At 31.8% G+C, this 22980-nt stretch overlaps 1 protein-coding gene across 1 annotated transcript; it reads right to left on the reverse strand.

Annotated features, from left to right (window-relative positions):
- Nucleotides 1-4741: 4741 nt before the first annotated feature.
- Nucleotides 4742-16244, reverse strand: LOC134231383 (calcitonin gene-related peptide type 1 receptor-like). The gene is made up of 11 exons (XM_062713379.1): nt 15565-16244; nt 13546-13661; nt 12677-12783; nt 10889-11063; nt 10368-10518; nt 9656-9722; nt 9472-9538; nt 7347-7435; nt 6791-6917; nt 6569-6610; nt 4742-6182 (listed from the first exon to the last, which is right to left on the reverse strand). The coding sequence occupies exons 1-11, from the start codon at nt 16013-16015 to the stop codon at nt 5880-5882; spliced, it is 1695 nt and encodes a 564-aa protein (XP_062569363.1). The 5' UTR covers nt 16016-16244; the 3' UTR covers nt 4742-5879.
- Nucleotides 16245-22980: the final 6736 nt, after the last annotated feature.

The following is a 22980-nucleotide window of genomic DNA, read 5'->3' on the forward strand; positions in this document are numbered from 1 at the left end:
GAAAAAAGACTTTATTTTTAGCACAAAAAAATATTCAAAATCGTTATTACCAAATTTCAAGACACAAACATTTAATGTACATATCAAAATTGTATCAAAATTTAGGATTCCACACACAGAAAAGTTTAAAAAGAAAAAATTATTAAAAAACGTTGATCATGAGTTAAATCGACATTACCTAATGAACAGATATCTTGCATCCGAAATGGGAAAGAAATGTCTTTGCACATATAATGATTTGAATGTTCTGGTAATAATGATTATGAATATTTTTGTGCTAAAAATAAAGTTCAAATTCAAAGGTATTTCTAGAAACTGATTACATAAATAATCGTTTATGCTTGAAAATCAGAAAATCTAGAAAATTCTTACATACACGATTATTTATGTAATCAGTTTCTAGAAATACCTTTGAAATTATTTTCTATTTTTGATTATGTGTTATTAGAAAAAAGACTTTAGCTCAAAAAGTATTCAAAATCATTATTACCAATTCCATGAAACGAAAGTTTAAAATACATATCAAAATTGTATCAAAATTTAGGATTCCACACACAGAAAAGTTAAAAAGAAGCAAGGATAAAAAAAACGTTAGTTAAATCGACATTACCTAATCTCCAGGAAACCTGCATCTGAAATGGAAAAGAAAACGTCTTTGCACATATACTGATTCGAATGTTCTGTATAAAAATCAGAAAGTCTAGAAAATTCCTACATGAGCAATTATTCATGAAGTCAGTTTCTCGAAGTCCTTAAAACCAAATCTTGATGTACAGAAATCGAAGCTTGTGTCAGGCAGTGGTTTTATAATGAAAGTCTTGACCTTTTTTTTTTATTTAATGAAAAACTACAAGGAATTTGCTGTAAGCTGCGATGTACATGTACACATGTACCAGCGGCATGAAAAAAATATTTCAAAAAGTGAGTATAATAATTGGTTCAAATATATAAATAATGAATAAAGAGAAGGCACAGCAGCTATTAATTTGAAATTTAATTGACGTATATTTACACAGAAAAGAACGCATATTGTATCTACTGTTACAGTAATGACGCTAAGCCTTGAGAATCTTGTTTGAGCAACAGAAAAAAAAATATTTATCTCAGTAAACCAATATCTAACGAAAACGCACGAATGTTTTTAAATATTGCTACACGTGAAAAAAATCGAACTCATATTCAGACGGAATGGATGTAGCAAAGATTCTAAACCTAAGTTGTTAATACACCTTTAATTGATCGACATATAGAAATAAAACGTACTACCTTTTCCGAGGCAATCTAAATAATCAATTACAAAGGACTCATAACAGAGCTGTATCAGTAGTGTACACATTCAGAAAAATGACTTATTTCTGATCCTTTGAGTGTGAATTATATTGTATGTCATAATTTCTTTTAAACATTTTTACAGTTACATGTATTATGCTGGCGCCATTCTGAAAATGATGAAAAAGGTACATTTGTAATTTAGGATTTTTCTTACATTTTATTACCGTATATTCCCGGAGGAAGCAAAGCAATTAAACTGTTCTACATACTCTTTCATTGCAACTTAACAATGAGGTCAGGGAAGATATAGGTCATTATCGTTAAGTAAACCACATCCTTTGAGGCGTTTCAAAAATATGTTAACAATATTTAATCCAAACAAACGAGAAGCAATTCTGTTAATGTGTACAGATTATTATGCCCCCGTAAACGAAGTTTCGGGGTATATAGTTTTTGTCGTGTCCGTCCGTCTGTCCGTCTGCCTAGCTGTCTCTCTGTCAGTCTGTCTGTCTAGCTGTCTCTCTGTCAGTCTGTCTGTCCCTGTCCATAACTTTTGATTTAGTTGAGCTATGACTTTCATATTTTACATGTTTATTCCTTGTGACAACACCTTTCTTTGGGTACCACCAAAATGGTCCTTTTGACCTTGGAGTGTGACCCAATTTTACACAAAATTTCTCAACTTTTACTTTGGCCATATCTTTTGAACAAAAGATACCAGGACTTTAATATTTCACATATATATTCTTTGTGACAAGAACTTTTATTGAGTACCAACAACGACCTTTTCACCTTGACCTTGGAGATTTCCGTACTGATTTAAACACTTTAACATTGGCAATAACTTTTGAACGGTAAGGGCTAGGGCTTTCATACTTCATATAATCCTTGTAAGAAGACGCGTCATTGGATACCACGAATTTTGACCCTTTGACCTTGACCTTTGAGTTTGACCTACTTTTAAAATACAACCTTGGAGTTTGACACATTTTTGCATAAAAAATTGTAAACTTTTAATGTGGACCTAGTTTTTAAACAGTAGATACTGGGAATTTCATATTTCAAATATCAATTCTTTTTTGGAAAGACATTTCATTTGAAATCAACACTTTTGACATTTTGACCTTGACCTTGGAGAATTCCATACTTACGAGAAAACTTTAACCTTGGCCATAGCTTTTGAACGGTAAGAGCTAGGGCTTTCATACTTCAAATATGTAATCCTTGTGAGGAGACCTTTCATTGGATATCAACAACGTTGACCTTTCACCTTGACCTTTGAGTTTGACCTACTTTTTACAAACATTAAACTTGCCCAAAACTTTCGACCAGTAAGGGCTAGAGCTTTTGTTTTTCACATATTTAATCATTGTGACAAGACCTTTCATTGGATATCAACAACTCTGACCCTTTGACCTTCACTTTGTGTTTTGATCTATTTTTTACAAACTTTAACCTTGGTCATAACTATTGAACGGTAAGGACCAACGCTTTCATACTTCCCAAATGTAATCTTTGAAACAAGGCCTCTTTTATAAACTAACAACCTTGACCCCGGAGTTTGTCCTACCTTTAAAAAACGTTAACCTTTGTCATAACCTTTGAACAGGTGGTTTTATGTTTGTATTTCTTGTGAAAAGGCCTTACTTTAGGTACTAACATATTTGATCTGCATTTGAGAAAACTTAACCTTCCTTCTGTTGCCATACGGGGGCATCTGTGTTTCACAAACACATCTTGTTTTTGGTACTGTTATAAAGGGTATTTACATATAACTCGGGCAAATACACTTCAATGCATAATCTATATGATACATTTGTCTGTATGTTTGTATATAGAAAAACTTTTCAGGAATTTTTACCTCATACATGTATTTAGACGCTGTTTTTTGCCGTCGGAAGGATGTAAAATTATAAAGTTTGTCGATACATTGTGCATTTAAGAATCAATTCATGCAGATAGCACACCGTCTTCTTATTACCTTCTTCTTCCAAAGTACAGAACATATAGATATCAAAAAGGGCACACATTTCAGGGAACTTTGTTTTGAATAAGAAAGGTATACCTGTTATATATGAATTTGAATTATTTTTCTTCAAAATTGCATTTTATATTATGTTTCGTGATAAATAGCAAAATAATTTACTTTATGATATAATCCATCATATTTCAAGCTGCAATGACATTAAAAGAGTACCTGTAATTCGCATGAATGCTGATGTAACATTTATATCACATGGCCATCATTTGTTATTTCAGTGGGAAATACATTTCCCAAATCTTTTTATAAATATTTAGAATATCATTTAAGTACATTAAGAGATAGGAAAAAGAAACATAACTCCCAAAGAAACAGGACCTATAACAAGTTCAATATCTTTACACAGCTTATCATCAGTGACGCAATATCCTACAGGAAGTGAGATGTTCGAGTAACTTCCGTCCAGCAGGGGCTAATCACCCACAGGTCATTTTTTTATGCGTAGCTGCTTCGTTATTGCACTGGAGAAAAGAAATCTTTTATTACTCACAAAAAATGCATTTTCAGTGTGCATTTAATGAAATTCCAATTGAAAATATATCCCAACTATATTCGTTCTTTCGAATTTCCCATCTCAATTCTTTAGCTTATTTTAAACTTGTAATTACGGCTTATTCGATTTTATCATCTTAAAAGTTGTTGCTACCTTATTTCTTTGAAATTAGTGGCGCAGTGGTTATAGCGTCTGCACTAGAGTCGCGAAGTAAGGAGTTAGTTCGAATCCCACTGTGGGACGTGGAGACCGGTCCTTCGCAGGAGAACGTATGAACCGATGTCTCGTGTCGCAGTAAGTGCTGGCACGAAAAAGATCCCTCCCTGCTCAATGGCCCTGAGTGCCGAGTATAGGACAAAATTTGTAGCTCTCCACCGGCAAGTGGTGGCGTCTCCATATAAGTGAGAAATTCAAGAGAGAGGGACGTTAAACAACATATAATCAATCAATCTTTGAAATTATTCATGGGATTTTTCTACGTCCCAAATGAATGATAAATTTTGGTACCCAGGTATATGCGATTGCATAAAATCTTATTACCCAGAATGCTACACATGACATGATACACATTTTGATGGGATTGTCTACCTTCAATTGTAATAAAGGTATATATTTAGTCTGGATTACGTTTACGTTAAGTTTATATTTTTAATTTTATTTTGTAGATTTTGAATTCTTATTTATACAGATTTAACCGAAAAAAAAAATAAAAACTGATTAAAAAAAGAATTATTAATTTGTGTTATAGACTTTTGTCTGGAAAAAATATTTTGTCCATATCAATTTTTATACATGTAACATAGATATTCTTGTTTTAAAATGTCAAATCTATATTGCAAATTATAATGCATTTTATCGAATCTAAACCGAATCTAAACCAAGACTAGTAAACACTACAACCCTCATTTTCTAAAAATAAGAGAACAATAATAATGAAGTTTTTTTTTATTTTCTAAAATATACACAGACTCAATTGTAAACAAGTGTTAAAATGAGATCAAAGTATGCCCGTTCAATCCAATTCTCTTAAACATTTGAATCTTTATCTGTTTTATCTAATTTACTTGAGGGAGCCGACTGGAGTTTGCATTCGAAGGGTTATGTTTAAAATCAAGCTCTTTCGTGAGCATTGACGAGAGGGTTCGTCAAATTGAAAACAAGGGAATTTGAAAATCTCTAAGTTCTTTTCTATTTTTTGCATAAATCATTAGAATTTTCTTCTCCTTTGTAATATTCTATAAAAATAGGGACTTACATGTCGAAGAATTTTCATTTGTATTTTGCACGTCATGTGCAATAACGAACAAAATACCGGTAGTAATACTCATCATATATTATGATACAATCAAAATGACAACTACAATATGCACAAATATGCTTTGAAGTGCCAACAACTATCGCTTTCCCGTATCATCTAACAATAAGTGAATCTGTATCTCAAGACAATTTCTTAAAACTCTCCGACTATAATTATAATTCCCTTAACTTTGCATGTATACTGAAGTGTAAGTTTCATATCATATAAAATTAAACAGTTTTTGCTATTGTGTTTTGCAAATAATAAAACTCAAGTCAGCTTCCTTAAATGAGACTTAAATCACTAAGAGGTAGAAGAATTAGAGGTAGAAAATTAAAATACAGGTATATTACATTCCTTCAATGATAGCAATGATATAATTTAAGTAAAATCCTCTTTTCACTTAAACATGATGTACCCCTAGAAATGATCTGATAAATAAATATATTGAAACAAACCTATATAACTTTCAAAAATCTCAATACAAAAAGGTGATGGATTATGAATAAAGGAATAAAAATATGACATCACTTTAAAAAAAAATAAGGGAGAAACCCATACTAGTATACAAAATTATATTATGTACAATGAATTTGAGACAAAAATGTAATTTATAACGTCAGAAACTGCATCTTCATTTTAGGCTACCTCATGGGATGAGAAGATATTTCTAAATAACATGAAATAATAGATAATGTAAACATCAACAAATATATAAACAGATAAGGTTCCATTGGACCCTCGTGTCTTATTTACACCAATGAGAATCTTTGTTTCTACACATTTTGTCTGTCCTCTGGAGAAAGTCCTTGTTCCTCTGGACTACAATCCTGCTCTGAAAATGTTTGCACATCCGGGCTACGGCTGTCCTCCAATGAGATTCTCTGTACCTCCAGACTGTTGGGAGCCACGGATATGTCGGGCGATTTATTGTCATTGTAAATGTTTGGCATTGTATTTATTGGATGAACAGCTTGTGTCAAATGGGTACAAGACGACGTGCTGAATTTCCGCCCTTTGAACCGAACAAATAAGCTTGGAAATTTCCGTTGAGTGGTTCTGGTGATGTTCTTTTGCACCTGACATGTCAAATTTTTAAAATGAATACAATTCCCCAATATTTTGCTTTTCATTATCTTAATCGTTTTGTATCAATTTTGTAAAATTACAACAGAACACCGAATCGCCTGTAAAGATATCAATTTGATCATTATACTTGATATTCAATGCTATAAATATATTTCAAATGGTTAATTTTCCCTAAACAATAGATATGATAATATTGTTTTGAATGTTCATTTTTCTGCCCAGTTTTTGATGAAGAATTATAACAGCAATTTCAATTTTTTCTTTTATACAGCAGTATATTGTAGAATGGTAAGAAAATGCCGTCTTTCGCAGTTTTCCATACCTTACCCATACAATGATGGCTAAATATTCTCAACACATTCAAATATATACTGACCTGTTTGCTACAAGCGACCCACAGTATACAAACAAAGACACCCTGCAATATTTAAAAATCATTCCAAATACTTTTTAATCAGAACAAACAAATTGAAGTACTTAAAGGTAAGAAAAACGCAACTTACATATCAAATTCAAATTATGTATTTTTGAAAAAAAAAGTTGTACCAAAAATTTTAAAATATATTATTTAAGATTTTAACTCATTATCCAGGTTTACCTCAATTCCTTCCACAAATCTTCCAAAGATGAATGGCCAATCGCTATTTGTAGCATATGTTATCCAAACAAAGATGAAGTTTATCCCAAATAATGGAATGAGAAACATCAGTGACCGGAGTGGTTTTCTAAAAAGATTAATCTTGAATTTAATTCAATTGGAAATTTTTGTAAAGATTATTAGTATTCATCTAAGTATATTTCCTCTATAAAGAGTGTTATATTCTAGAGTGTATTAAGTATGTCCTTTCTTTAAACTCGGATCTGTCACTCAGCCAGGAAGGATATCACTTGAAATTATTATTTATTTCTAATTTAAAAAATTCTCCACACTTTAAAAGTACTCTTTATTACATAAAACTAAAGATGTCGACAATTTATCTTTAATCTTCACAAGTTGAGTAGATCTTAGTTATTCAGAAAACATGTCATTGCTTCAGTTGTTGATCGAACGAAAACCAGCATAAAAGGAAAGATTTATCCTGCAATTAACATTGTAAGAAAACCGATTCTGAATTGATTTCAACATGAACATTAAGTACAACTTATTGACTTACGGTATTATTGATGGAGTTTTATACTGTTTTTTCTCTTTGTTCTTTTTCACTATTGCCCTTACTATAACTACCAGGAAAATTAAATTGCACTGAAAAAAAAAATAGCAAAAAATTAATATATAAAGAAAAACATGACTTTCTGCATAACTCGTTTGTGTTTCCATGCAGGTAATTTTATTTTTCAGTTGCAAAAATAAACTCATTTTTCTTGCAAAATATTGAAAATCTCAGATGTTATGATAACCTTTGTTAAAAACTTTTGTTTATACGTGTTATATGTTCAATTGTGTTAAATTTGGTTTTATCAATTATTTTATGTAGTGAGGCCAAGCTTAAAAAAGTCTTTGTTTGCAGTTGCCGACCTATAATTTTTAGACTGGGTCGGTAGGTAGGCATTCTTTTTTTTTTTGGAAAAAAATTCAGATTTTTGTTAGATAACAGTTAAAACAGGTTTTCATACACCTACTAAACATGAATAAGCTCACCTCTTGTTATAAACCATTGAATGATAAAAAACGTGTCAAAATATGAAAACGAAACTTTCAATATTCTGAAAAATTGAAAAAAAAATCAATTTACCAAATGGCTAAAAAAAAGTTTGGGTCGGGTGCATTTTCAGTGGGTCGGTAGGCAACTGCAAACAAACAATTTTATTTTAGGCCTGACATATTCATTTATTGTTATTTATTAATATTTCATTTCATTTGTGTCAAAGAGAGCACCGCCACACCAGGTGTCCATAAAGAATTTATATACCATTTGTTTGTTTGCATGCAAATATTATCGAATAAAAGCAAAATAATTAAAAAATATATATACGAGGGTTAATCCAAAAGTAATGACACAACTTCGAGCGAGGATCCCCTGCCGACCGTTAACATCGTGTGATCCTTGTCATGATCGGGAAATAGTGCAACGATATGTTATTTTTTGAGAAATCATCCCGATAACAGGGTCTATTTATTCAGTACTCTTGCTTTAGAAAAAAAGGTTTTTCTTTATTATTTTAAAACAAAAACCATTTGATAGAATTACACAAAGTTTGATTAAAATCAAGTAGGTTTGAGAGTTTTGAAATAAACGGCTGATTTATTAATTTGTAACATCTTACGTCAGAAATTAATAACACTGTAAATTTACTTTGTTCTTTCATCATGCAATCACATTTTCCATTCCCAGGGGATAGAATGCATCGTTTTAATCCATGCTAAAAGGATTATACATGTATGTTATTGAGTTCTTCATGTTCTTATTGTGTGGAATTAATGTTTTATGTTGAATCTCCGGTATTGCATTTGCAGTGATATTTCATTCACGAGTATTCATTCTTGGATGATTAAGTTAATATCTTCTTTTCCTTTAAATTGCGCACAATCGTTAAATACTTTTGCTTTTATGCGATAGTACTAGTATTTCATGCAAAAAAAAATCTAATTTTGAAAATATCTTGTATAATTTTTTTTATTTACGTCGACTAGTAGCAATTGTATCCTCCTCCATGGCACCTGATCTCACCTCTGATGTTTTGGAGGTCCGTGTTTGCTCTGATTCTATTTTGTATTGTTTACTGAACTTTTGAGCTGGAATACTGGTCGTTATCTCCATATATTTCATTTACCCTTTCAAGTGAATTATTCGTAGATGACTAATTTCATTACTGTTCATTATTTTAATATTTCATGTATAATAGTCCAGTTCATCTACAGTGATTTTTTGAAGAAGAGAAATAATCACTATGGTTTCAGGACAACCAATCTTAAGATCTCAAAATTTCTCTACATAATACATTTATAGAGAAAGAAATAAGAAAGAATCCCTGTTTTTAGCAACGTGATAATGGGAAAAGATCATTTCAATTCAGGCACATTTCTGATAAGTAATTGGAAATATTTGAGAATACAGTTATTCAACCTTGATAAGAAAGTTTGTGCAGACATTAATTTGTTTGTTTGTTTGTTTCTTTATCTCATTTTAGTGTGAATGCTTTGTGAAGCATTTAAATGCACAAAGACAAACTCCTATTTAGAGAGAGAGAGAGAGAGAGAGATCTTGGTAATAGTACTAGACTACGAGAGACTAGATGCTATTAAGTAAGTTCTTGTTAGAAGTTTAAACTTAAACTTACTAAGATTGTCAAGTAATTAGGACCCCATATTATCCACTCAATTTCAAGAAAAGTGTAAATCCAGCATCTGAAGAAGGTAAGAAAATATGTGAGATATATTTATAATGTCTATAAAATTATAAAATATCGCATTATGAATTAAAAGAATTTTACATGAGAACCACCGTTTTATTAAGTTACTTACTTAAAGTTGTAGCGCTCAATTGTCGATCGTAAAATTGCATAAACAGCAACTGTTATCAGTGGAAAACCTTTAATAATAATTATAATAATAATAATGTCAATTGATTGCAGAGAAAATGTACAAGCTTTTGAATTACAGGTTTTAACACAAATAACCACGAAAAAGTTCCTTATATAACACCTATGGTAAGTTAAAACTTTACAACATAATTGCATGGACTTTTAGACAAAATCCTTTATTCCCTTTTTGTTAGAGAAATTTTTAAATGTGACCCACACTGAGCCAAATAAATATTATCTAAGTTAATTTTTTTATATAAGGTATCGGATTTTCCTAACAAAATCGCAATCATTGATAAAATAAGACAACAAAGGGCGTTATTTAACCAAAGAAGAGCTAGCGGATGATATTTGCATTAAGATCGTCCTTTTTCCTTTTTAAAAATGTTTGTGTGCCCTCTCCAAAACCGGAGGGGGGGAAGGCAAATTCATCGGTCGGTAGAAAGGCACCGATTTTTTCTAAGATATTTATATTACCAATGCAGATTTTCCTTTTGTAAAAAATATTTTGTATTAAGAAAATATGTATTTCCTACTGGCTTAAAATTTGAGTCGAGTCAGTAAGTTGGTCGGTCGAGGGCAAACAGGCAGTAATTGTTCAGATGACCTGACCTAATAAAATATAATGTGATATTAACTTTTTGACAACATACCCCATCCTAAAAAGCACAGTAGTGGCATTCCCATTTCTCTATTATACGTCTGATAAAATGGAATAAGGACATTTAAACCCTCAACAAACATCCAGAAATATGTGGTTGATCTAAAATATTTCTGTAGACAGTTTATTAACTTGCAGGATGCCTGTGGAATAAAAAAAGATATATGAAAGGTTAAAACTTATTCAATTTTTTTTCTCAAAATTACTACATTTAATTTAACAGAATCTAGTAGGTTTGAATGTAAAATCGAAAATTTTGTTTTGTCTTCCTGAATACAAATTATACAGGAAAAAGCGTATTAAATCAAGGTGGTTCATATACATAAACTCTTATTAAATTTATATTTCAATTTGTCCCTTTTATAATATTATTTTTGTTCTTGACGTTTAACATTTTATAAATCGCAAACAAATTAAAAAAATTGCTTGATTGATGATATATTGCTTAAAGCCGAGTCGGCAATTTTTCAGCCATGTTTCGGCGGCAAATTAAAAAGAACTCGTACCACATACCATGTTTAATGCTATCCAACTTGTTTTTTCATGGATTTTCTCAATATGGTTTCTGACAAACAGTTCGTCCCAAATCAAACTTAGGACGCCCACTAGAATCAGGGAGGATAAGAAATGTTTATGGATCTGGAACATCCTCCGTGATTTTTCATCCGGCGCAGTATTGCCCTGGGATCTGAATGGAATACATTCTTATAAAATTAACACATCTTAAAAGTTAACATTGTCGAAACCAGATAGTGTATATTTTGTACTAATTGTTTAGCCAGAATTGACACATTGAATTGTAAACGGATTGTCTTTTTGTTTCCCCATATGATGACAAGGAGCACACGGCGGATGTGACCGGTCAGCAGGGGATTTTCACTCATCCATGGCACCTGATCCCACATATCAGATGTGTTTAGAGGTCCATGTCTGCTTTGCTCTCGATGTGTATTGTTAATTGGTCTTTGAGCTTGAATACTGATCGTAATCATCATATTTCATAGAGATGTTTTGTCTAGAATGTAGACATCTATAAATGCTGTGATGTAAAAATAATTGTTTAAATTATCCCCTTAATATCCGGAATACCATCTTATCCAGCAAATTTTTATCCAACTTATGATTTCCGGTTTTTACAAGTTGAAGTTTTATAAATAAATACATTATATTTTTGTAAATTCATTTCTGTGTGCTTTTCTTATTTTATTACACGGTTTTTCAATTAAGGACATACGCAATGTAGTTTAAACTTTATTGGGTTCTTTCCTGGGGTTGAAGAGATCCACTAAATGAAGGACCCGTGTGCAATACTTTTAATGTCTTTATATGAATTTGTACACCTCTTTTGATAAAAAAAATTATGAAAAATAATCTGGAATTTATATTTTGTAATTTTTGTACATTCTTCTTTGAATAATGCAAAGATTTTCAGAATTTGATATCTTTTCAAAACCCCTGGTAACGCATGCTGATTTTTTTTTTGTCTAAGAACATGTAATGGTATTATAAGTTTAAATTTAGAATATCTAGAAAAATTATCAATAGGTAAGATACCTTGCGTATGTCCTTAAAGTTGTTGTAACATTTTTATTTGACACTGTATAATAAAAAAAAGAGATGATTGTGCGTTACAGTTTTATTCTACAGATATGCTTTGCAAACTCGATGCATAAAAACAAGATATACAGCTTTCGTTTTTTAAACAATCTGCTTGGGTTAACAGGGGTATTTTGTAGTATCAAATAACATTCTTCAAAATGGTTTACAAAGAGCTTCTTAAAAAATTACCGGTTCCATTTTTGAAGAATTCAGATTTAAGACAACTGGAAAATAAAGTTGACAAACTCTAAAGGTCACTGAAAAAATGCATGTAAAAAATGTAATCAGAGCAAATACGGACATACAAATACAAGGTCATCCGCGGACTGGTCACACTCCCGCGTGCACGTGCCTCTTATCATCACATGATATACGAAAAAAAAATGTGTGAAATAATAGCCGAAATATTTACAAATAAAAAACATCAGTAAACATAAAACCCAATGATAGATTGTATTTTCTAACAAGTTAATGACTCTACCATAGACTTAGAACTTCTGACTCTAAGTGAGACTGTTGATATGCTTGCATCTCAAGCTTATTTGTCAACAGCTAGGCTGTTTAAAAACAAATTGTTTATATGTTCTCTTGCTTATCTTATCAAATAAGAGATATAAAAACCATTTACACATGAAACTGAAAATACATGATAATTGTATGGATTTTATCCCTATGTAATATAAAAAGTGTTTTTTTTACTACCTGAAACAGGACAGGACAATCAAGGATAAAACTAGAACAGGTAGGCTAATAGAGTTTGTAATCAGAGTTACTAATCGTTGAGTCTCAATTAATTCTACCCCAACAACCTGTAACATAATGAAATACGAATTAAGGGTACTTAACACAAACAAAAATTTGATGCATGGATTGATATATATTTTTTGATGATTTTGATTTGAAATGACATAAATAATAATTCCCTGAAATATAAGGAAATCGTAGTTTTCCTTGGTGCTTAGATATGAGACTTTGTTTTGCTGTCTATATGATTCCATACAGTAGTTTCAACAAATCTAAAAATTTATGACAAAATGTTTTAAATTTCTCCCACTATACTTGGTAAACATTGTTTCAGGTTACCAATTTATATGAGAAATATTGTACATTTCTGAAAAAAAAGTTTGTTTTTGTAATTTATCCTTAATTGATGCAGGATAAATAAAACTGGCAATATTTTAAAATCTTTAATCACAGCATATGAATCTTATGAACTAAAGTTGGCATAAGTTAACCATACAAATGTAACTTTAAATAAAGCTAAACGAGTGATTATTATTATTAACATATTCATAGACTTATTCAAAAACTGGATTAAGATTTCAGGAAACTGAATGATTAAATCTAACACGTGTACTAAATCTAGTAATAAATAATTTTTGTTTGAGTAGTTTTGAATGTATTTTGATTTTTTATATTTCTTAATATAACCAATTTCTGAAATTTACACTGCATGACAAAGCAGTGGTATCCATTAAAATTGTTTTAACAACATGTCATGATGTTCTCAGGTTTCGAATTTTCTCCTAAGCATTAATTTTAAAAACAGATGTTCTTAATAGATACATCACCTTCCTTGATTGTTTCTGCTTGCAGACAAAGTAAGTATGTATTATCCCATCAACAAGAAGACCGGTATCGGGTGTATGCCATTTGCCGCTGGCTAAGCAGGTTTTCGAGGCCTTCACTGAAAATAAATTGCACATGAAAGCACAGACAGCTTATATTTCATATAGTTTATCATTAAATAAGGATATGGAAATAACGAACAGTATTCAATCTCAACGTCCATTAAACAAATATACAAAACAAGAGCAGAGCAAACACGGACCTCCGAAACATCAGAGGTGGGATTAAAGTGTCATTGAAAGTTATAATATAACCCTACAGTAAGATAGGGTTCTTGTGTGTATATTTTCCAGCCTGACCTCTCTATAAAATGTTGAGTTCTAATGGAATTTTCTATCCTGCAGTTTCTTGATAAATATCTAAAGGTAGGATTATAAAGCAATGCGGAAGGTAAGAATGATTAATTGTATGTAGTTTAACGTCACCCTCGAGAATTTTTCTCTTGTATGGAGACGCCAATATTTGCCGGTGGAGGGCTGCAAATTTTGTATTATTTTCGGCACTCAGGACCATTGAGCAGGGATGGATCTTTTTCATGCACGTGTCAGCACATACTGCTACACGGAACCTCGGTTTATACATCCGAAGGACCGGTCGTCACGTCCCACAGTGGGATTCGAACCCGCGACGTAATTAAAGGATCTACATGATCTCCTTACTTCGTGAATCTGTAAAGCAAACGCTGTAACCACGCGGGTAACGTGGATGTTAAGAAATAAACTTTAAAATGCTAAAATAGACATATGGACACAATACAGAATCTCTGTTTTATTTGTACACATTTATAACTTATGTTCTACAATATGACTTCCAAATTTTACACTTGATATCAGAGTTAACAAAGAAACTTCTCTTTCAAAACAAAATATTGACGATAAAACGACTTGATGATTAATAGAAAATGAACACTCCCTTTGTGTATCTGCAATTGGTTTCCGTTCTTTCTGTCCAATGGCGTGAATAATATGATTATACTAAGTCATTGTTATCAGAGACATAACTAAAAAATCGTGCACAAAGGGATGGTTTGAATTATGTTTCATTATTCTTATAATGTATGTAGTTGAAAAATATGCAATACTTTATTGTTCTTATAACTGTAGATATTTTTATTCTATTTCTACATTATGTGAGTAAAGACATGTAAAAACGGAACAGGAATTATAGAGAGGGGTGTGACTTGAAACTTGTAAATACATGTAACTTTCATCGTAGGTTAATGTTCAAAATAATGTGTATCGTGCACACAGGATTGTCAAATACGTGTAGAATAATGCGTAAATTACATAATCAACAACTGTTTGTATTAATTGTACGAGTAGTTTACAATAATAATGCAGGTTGTTTCCGATACAATATCATTTTACGCTAGATAATGTTACTCTCCCTTGAAATACCAATAATAATGCTTCAGACAAAAAATAGTTCACAAGTTTTGATTCATTTTTGCTTTCCAACAACTAAATTTCAACAAGACCCTCTCTGGCCTCCTATTATTACTCCACATATTCTTTATTTTGCCATGATCTTTAAGATATTTAAATATCTTCCTTGATGAGAGAAAAAGTTATGTTTCAAGTTTCATTTCCCCTATCTCATTCAATTTTTGCTTTTCCTTGTTGAATGAAACTTTACTAATCGTAACCAATGAAAACGGATATGCAGAATGATGCGTAAATATCGAAAATATGCGTAAATAATGAAAATGAGTACAACTTGAAAACAAACACACCTAGTTCAGGATATTATACAATTTCTACACTACTTCGATAGATAGAAAAGACAAGAAAAATGCAGATCCATAATATCTGAACATTTTCATAAAATGCATCTTTTATTGAAACGATTTTTTATTTACAAAAAAGTCTTTAAATATCTAAAAACACAATCATTATTTTGATAATTATATTAAGCTTTAGCCTTTCCGGGTCATATTTTTGTATTTTGTGTGATAACCATACCTGATCCTTCAGTGGGGATGTAGAATGAAGGACATTCCGTCTCCACGACTGTTCCATTGGGTGCAGAATCAAAGCAGGATACCCCGTCCCAAGTCGCTTCACATTGTGGTTCTGAAGTTAGCAGCGACTCATTGGTAGCACGGTGTCTCTCACAGCAGTCCCTAGCCGTCCTCGAACAAGATATCCAACGTTGGCAGTCACCATGGGTAAGACCAAGACAAACGGTTTCAATGTTCGTGTCGTTGTTTATATCGGGAACAAAGGAATACCCCGGTGAAAACATGTCATTTTCGGGAGTTGATACGAATCTATAGTTCCCGTTTTGAAAATTTGCACTCCAGAAGATTTTGGAATCGTTACTAAAATGGGGTATCAAAAATCGGTAGCAAAATAGAGTTGTGACGACATTGTATAGTCCTTCTCTCTGGACACAATAAGATAATGGCAGCATTTTCTTCTGTGTTTGTAAAGTCACAGCATGAAATTCATGTCACATTTTTCATTCGAAATTCACTGGACTGCCCATTGATATCGAACTGACACTAGCTTTATCGATGAATAAAAGTGTCCCTGTCTTTCTGAACATGTAACATCATCATTGTAAAACTTTCACTAGGTTTAAGTTTTATCTTATTTTCTCGGAAGTACTGAATCATTCTATGTTTTATGAATCCTCTGGATTTTACATTGCAAAACACTTTTATGTACTGAAGTTAAAAACAGGAAATGAGCTCAAGTGTCTAACATCATCTTTTCAACCGGTGTCAACTCAGAAGAAATACCAAGGTTAAAATGCACCAAAAGAAATGAATACAATATATTAATGCCCTTTTAATTCCTGAGTAGAAAGATTCGCTTTAAAAAGACAAACACATCAACTGTTTTCGCTTGATCACACTTAAATATGCTGAAATTTTAGATATTACACGATTTTAGCCATGTATGAGTGTGTTTTTTATTTGCTCGCTGATAACAATTTGCCGATGGTAATATGATCCTAGGAAGAACAAAATAACGAAATTTACTTTACACAAGAGACATGGGGGATTTCCGTTACCGACATTAAATCGCTGGAGGCCAGTGAACAGTGAACAAATCTAGTACTTAGATTACAGATATTTATATAATTACTTAAGCGCTTTGAAGAAGAATTCAAAAAAGACAAAACAAACAAAAAAATGAAAGCATAACATTATGTCCCAGACGTTTTTCTTAATTAAATAAATTGTTTAAGATATTGTCTCTTACTACGACAGAATAGAATATATATGTAACAGAAACAAATAATTGGTTTTCTCATGAATATTGCTCCAAGCTAGGTTATTATCCAGGCTTCTCAATTATTTTCACATATATACAATCAACTTGACCAGAAAATGGATGAATTCTGTCTGCATTGGCATTTGTAACATCGAGTGTCTTTCATATAGTCTTTCCATAAAAAAAAATGTTATGAGCTGAATCTGCATAAAGCAAAGGATAAACAAGCTAATTCAGAGAAATTGTGTCCCGTCTAAGGACAAAAAATGGAAGACATGGGAGAAAATATGCAGACGATAAATGATAAAATGTCAATCTTGATCTCTCAGTTAAGATTCCTTATAGATTAAAAGAAATTTATCATCATTCTATAGTTTCATTGCAAAAACATACAGAAAAGATGGAACGAAAGTGTTACACACGGACAGAGAGGCAGACAGACGGACGGGCGAACCAAAAATCATCCTCAACTTTCAGTGAATCAGGTTACACATCTTTAAGACTTTAACAGTGAGAAAAAAAATTTCTATTTATTTTATAAGTTGCAAAAAAGTTATTGATAGAAATTGTCATATAATTGAAATGAAATGACAAGCACAAACTTGAAGCTTCGCTGTCTATGCACTTTAATTTAGGTTGTGTAGAATCTAAATGCTTGCAAATGCCATCGCACAATGTGTATTTGTATTATCTATTTCATTGAATTATACCGACTTTTTTATTCATCATAAAGTAAAATAATTAAATTGTGTGTTTTTTAAAATAAAATGGTCATTGTAGATACAGTGACCTTATACTTATCATCAAATACAATTATAATTAAGTCAAATGCATTTTCAATCTAATTAATTATTAGACGATTACATACACACTGAATTGTCTACGGATTTGCCATTTATATTGATCATGACAAGGAGCATACAGCGGGTGTGACTGGTAAGCAAGGGATCTTAACTTCTCAATGGCACCGGATCCCACCTCTGATGTTTTAGAGGTTCTTGTTTGCTCCGCTCCTATTTTGTAATGATAAGTGAACTTTAGAGCTGGAATACTGTTCGTTATCTTGCATTTTATTCAATGAACAGTCTTTGTTGAGAAAAAAATGCTACAAATTCCTGCTATTAACAAAATGGAATGTTGTTTAAATGCCTTTAAAAAGGTCTAGGTATATAGAAAATTAAAAACATGCAAATCTTTATTACACACAGGAGGCAAAAAACATTTTTTTTTTGGTTGTGCATACAAAATATTTAGGTTAAATATAAAAATAAGGAATATAAAAAGCTCCGTATTTATAAACAATAGAGTTGAGCTTTCCTAGTGATCTGGAATCATTACGGGTGGAATCAGGTGCTATGTAAGACGTAAATAAGGAAATGTTCGAACCTTTTTGAGAATTCCAAGCCGTAGATCTTTTAAATTCAATATCAAGGACAATTACTCTGTAAAAGATATTTGATTATGCAAGTAATATTCCCAAAATTGCATATAATTTAATTATGGTTGTAACGATGTACTTAATTGGATAAACAATTATTTTATATCGTACAAAATGGGTTGCCTACGTCACAATGACGTGCGTCAAAAACGTGTCAATCCGACTGACGTTACATTCAAATTTTGCACAAATTGAAGTCATTTTGTTAGAACAGTAATCTTTTTTTCTTACATCAAATGAATGAAAATTAAATTATAAGCAATGAATTTAATAGCTACCCATTTTATACGGTATAAACTGGGTTGGAACAGTTTACGCTTTTTTATAAACTGCTTCGCGGTTTATAAAGCGTAAACTGCCCCAACCCAGTTTATACCGTATAAAATGGGTAGCTATTAAATTCATTCCTAAAATAATATAAAAAAATGAGCAAATCTGAAAATTATGTAAAATTAATTTGATTTACTTTATTAAAAAAAAACTAAAGTTAATACGCTGTTGCTACAATATCTTAATCTAAGTAAAACAATTACATTTATGTTTTTAAATTTGATTTTGTTTTGTTTTTCCTTTTTTACGTGGGCGTCCTTGGTTATATACGAGTCAGTTAATGTGTACATGTCTTGGTGTTGTATCGGATGTTTTTGACCAAATGTTATCTAAAAAGCGTCTGTCAGCTTCCTTTTTGTGAAATTTTCTATTCCGTTGTGGTCTGGACGAACAAATAGCGGTTTACTTTCTTATACTATTTCTGTACTTAAAAAACCAACAAAAACCACTTGACCTGTAAATGCATATGAAGTCAGCGTTTACTGGTTGTGTGGTATTGCTTTTATCAGCAGTACAAATCTGCCATATCTCTTCCACTCTCTGAGAAGGGAAAATAATTTCCAGCAATATTCCAGTAACTGCTAAAAGAAAGGAAGCGCTCGCTTCCTTTTATTCTCATTATCATGTAACACTACGAACCATTTATAATGACGTACATTCCTACTCCAGTAGAAGACAGAGTGACACTGTTGGCTTACTTCACTTGTTGCTGTGACCTTGTCTCTTGGCATAAGTTACTTTATTCTTACCCCACTATTTCTGTGAAATTCAATCCAAAAATAGAGCTGAACAATAAAGAAATTGGACACACGTATCGATACCTAACAATCCCCTTACACAAACAACTTTTTTCAGGTCCAAAAATGTTGATTCCTAATTGGACTTTCTTCATCCTATTCTTTCCAATTTTTTCTTCGATTCCTTAGTATTTGCCCAATTGTCAGAAACGTATTGTCATTAAGGTATGTAACTAAAAAAAATTATCTTTGCAAAAAATAAGAAAAAAGAAATATCACATACCTTTAAGTGTAAGTAGGCGGAAAAAATCAATTTATTTATGAAAATGCAAAGATAGTGCAAAAAAGTTGCTTTGTTCAATATACAAAATTTATATTTCTAACTTTTATCTATTTGTGAATTAATTGTTGATTCAACTAGATTTTCTTTCAGTGTCCTGGTGAATACTGCATTTGTTAAAATCACTCAATGTTTATAAAAAAAAATTGGCCAGGGATTCCACAAACCGAGACATTGGTCATTGTATCTTCGGAATCTTTTTTTTGCGTGTTTTCCAACGGCTCTATACACTATTTATACTTTGAATACTAATTAAGAGATAGACAATATCGCTATTTACTATCTTCGATATTTTTTAACCATGGTTTTTAAAATACGAAATATAAGAGACTGCGTGTAGTGTTGATACATACACTCATTCTGTAAAAGAAAACGCTTTAATTTATTGTCAAAAATTCTTTGAAACAATTTTGAACTGTCTTGGGTAAATCAATGGATTAAATCGAAAGAGCAATATCTTAAGCACGATATATACCAAATACAGTCCTGGTTTTGATCCTTACAGATCATAAACAGATGTCTAATATTTCTTAACATACAAGTATTGTTTAGAAAATTTTTGCATAAAATGCAATTATTTGCTCGTTGGATGACAAGAAAAAATAAGGCAGACTTAATTACACCCTCTGGGCGTTGGCGTAAACTGATAGTCTTATGGCATCATTATTTGGAGCTCTTCTTTTTCTAAGAAATTCTGTTTGTAAACATTGTTCAAACTGATTGAAAAAACGTTTCAGAGAAGAAACCTAAAATTTGCTTGACATAAGAATAAAGGGGTTTAGAACAAAGGAGAACTAAGCATTACAACTAATTCACTCATTTTGGCTTGAAAATAATATCAGAATCATAGATAAAGTTTTCAAACATTTCACATGTGTCTCATAATAGAAGCTTTCAGAATATTTCAAACGAAAATATCTTTGAAATATGTTGATTTTCAAAAAATATCAATGAAAATAGCAGAACATACACGGACCTCCAAAGCATCATAGGTGGGATCATGTACCATGGAAGAGTTAGCATCCCTGCCGAACGGTTTCACCCGCTGTGTGCTCCCTGTCATGATCGGAAAGTAAACGGAAAAATCCGTTGTTAATTCAGTGTGCAAATAATGGCCTAACAATATTTATAAAAAAAAAAAAAAACCGCAGTCAGCATTTGACTCAGTGTTAAATTGTATTTGCTGACAAGGTCATTGTATCGATAGAACGTACAAAATGATGCCTTTGAACGAGACTGCTGATATTCTTGTTTCATCAACTTGATTTATCAATAATTTACCTCGTTTAAGAAACTTTACATACGTAGAGCATGCTTTTGCGTATCGATTATCGACTCAACTGACAGATATAAACCCCGTATGCAGGTGTTGCAGGTATATTGCCGCATAAGTCAGGGAAGCTGACGATTTAAATTTAAATTTCGTTTGTCTTCAAGCTTAATTGATAGATGACCATAAGCGTCTTTTTAACTAAAATCTCCGAATGTGAAACAGATGTATCGAACTCGGTGGTATTTTTTTTATCTCAAGCCCACTGGAATATATATATCGTATCGTCATAAGACTAACGTAATTTGATAAAAAAAAACAAGATGCGTTTGTGAAACACTGATGCCCCCGTATGGCACCATAGCAAAGATTAAACTTTTGTTTAATGCAAACTTAATATATTGGTACCAAAAGTTGTGGGCAAGGTAAAAGTTTTTGCGGACAAACAGACAAATAGACAGACAGAGAGACAGACAGACAGACGGACGAACACGACAAAAACTATATACCCCCGAAACCTCGTTTACGGGGGCACAAAAATGGGTAGCAGTTGTTTTTTCGCCATACACCCAGCACTTTAAAGTGAAAGTTGCGGGTCCTTCGGATGATATGAGAGCTTATAAACCAGATCCCCGTGTCACTGTAGGCGGCGTTGGCACGATAAAGATCCCTCACTGTTCAATGGCCCTGAGTGCCGATTAAAGGTAAAAAAAATTGAAGCCCTTCACCGTATGTGGTGACGTCTTTATGTTAGTGAAGTATTCTGGAATGGGACGTAAAACAACATACAATCAATCAATTAATTGACGTAAGAATGGAAATAACCATTGTTAATTGACAATACTTCGTCAATATATCTAAATGTCGAGTTCAAAGCCACAGAAAGTGTTTTCTTTTCACATATATGACAAATTTTGCTTCATATGAATACAAAAATAGCTCAGTTTCCTATGAAGTCAGCATCATGCACGTTTAGTGGTTAATATAATGACCTTGTCAACAATGTCAAATGCGGACGTTTTTTAATACAAATTGTTAAATTGTAAGCTACTATTGCTTTTACCAAATTGTCTGGGGATTTTTATGTTTACCTGATGCTGTCAATAAGCACAATGGGGATGTGGTTCGCAAAGTAAGCTTCCTCTTCCATGGCATCTGATCCCATCTCTATTCTTTCAGAGGCCAGTATTTGCTATGTTTCCTATTCATATTGTTTCAATGAAATTTTGAGCTTATGTTATCTACAAATTTTACATAAGCAATATTTTTTATGTAAGTAAAATAAAGCAATGTAGCACTTCACATAAGACATGATAAATCAATGAACAATACAAGAATTATTTCCGCAAAACCTATTAAGTTTCATATCGTCATTCCTTATTTGTACTGAATATATATCTTTTTTTTCCTTCTTACATTATTCTTTTAAAAATGACAAAATCTCTAGAAAAAAATTCTGTGTTCACATTTGAATTCTGCATACCAGTGTAAATGTAAAGTGTACATGTTCAATGGTGCAACATCATTGAAGCAAAAATTCCCGTTCAGTATTTCACGTATCATTTTTAAGTATCCACTTATGTTTAAAATCTTTTGTTTCAAGTTGAACTTGGCTGTTTTTATATACACATTTAATACATGCACATGCACTAACTGTACCAAATCTTATCCCGGATTATTTGCAATACAACAAATCTTCCTCCTGCCGATAAAAATGCTGTATTACAAATCTTTCCTTAGAATTGACAACTACTGACAAAAAGTTCGTAGATTTTTTTCATAACTTTTTTTATTTAACGTCATATTATAACCAAATTTAGTACACATATTTTAACAACAAATTCAAATAATTTGAGCAAAAAATTGGAAAATATTTGCATAATTATCCAAATTATCAAAGATTTAATACAGCAAAAATGGGGTCACGGAGCAGGGTCAAATTGAGCTATTTACTACTTCTATACTTTATAATGTCTAGAGCCATACCTCTAATGAATGGCGTTTAAACGAAATAAAATTGAAAAGTTTAACTTTAGTATCC

Source organism: Saccostrea cucullata, unplaced genomic scaffold (genome assembly GCF_032062105.1).
Source record: "Saccostrea cucullata isolate Sc308-1 unplaced genomic scaffold, CSIRO_AGI_Scuc_v1 ctg782, whole genome shotgun sequence".
Classification (NCBI taxonomy): Eukaryota; Metazoa; Mollusca; class Bivalvia; order Ostreida; family Ostreidae; genus Saccostrea; species Saccostrea cuccullata.

Coding starts and splice junctions, on each gene's coding strand:
- LOC134231383 (XM_062713379.1), bottom strand. CDS start 16,015: ATGCTGCCATTATCTTATTGTGTCCAGAGAGAAGGACTATACAATGTC. Junction 13,662..15,564: donor CATCCCCACTGAAGGATCAG/GTATGGTTATCA, acceptor ATTTATTTTCAG/TGAAGGCCTCGAAAACCTGC. Junction 6,918..7,346: donor AAAACTCCATCAATAATACC/GTAAGTCAATAA, acceptor TAATCTTTTTAG/AAAACCACTCCGGTCACTGA.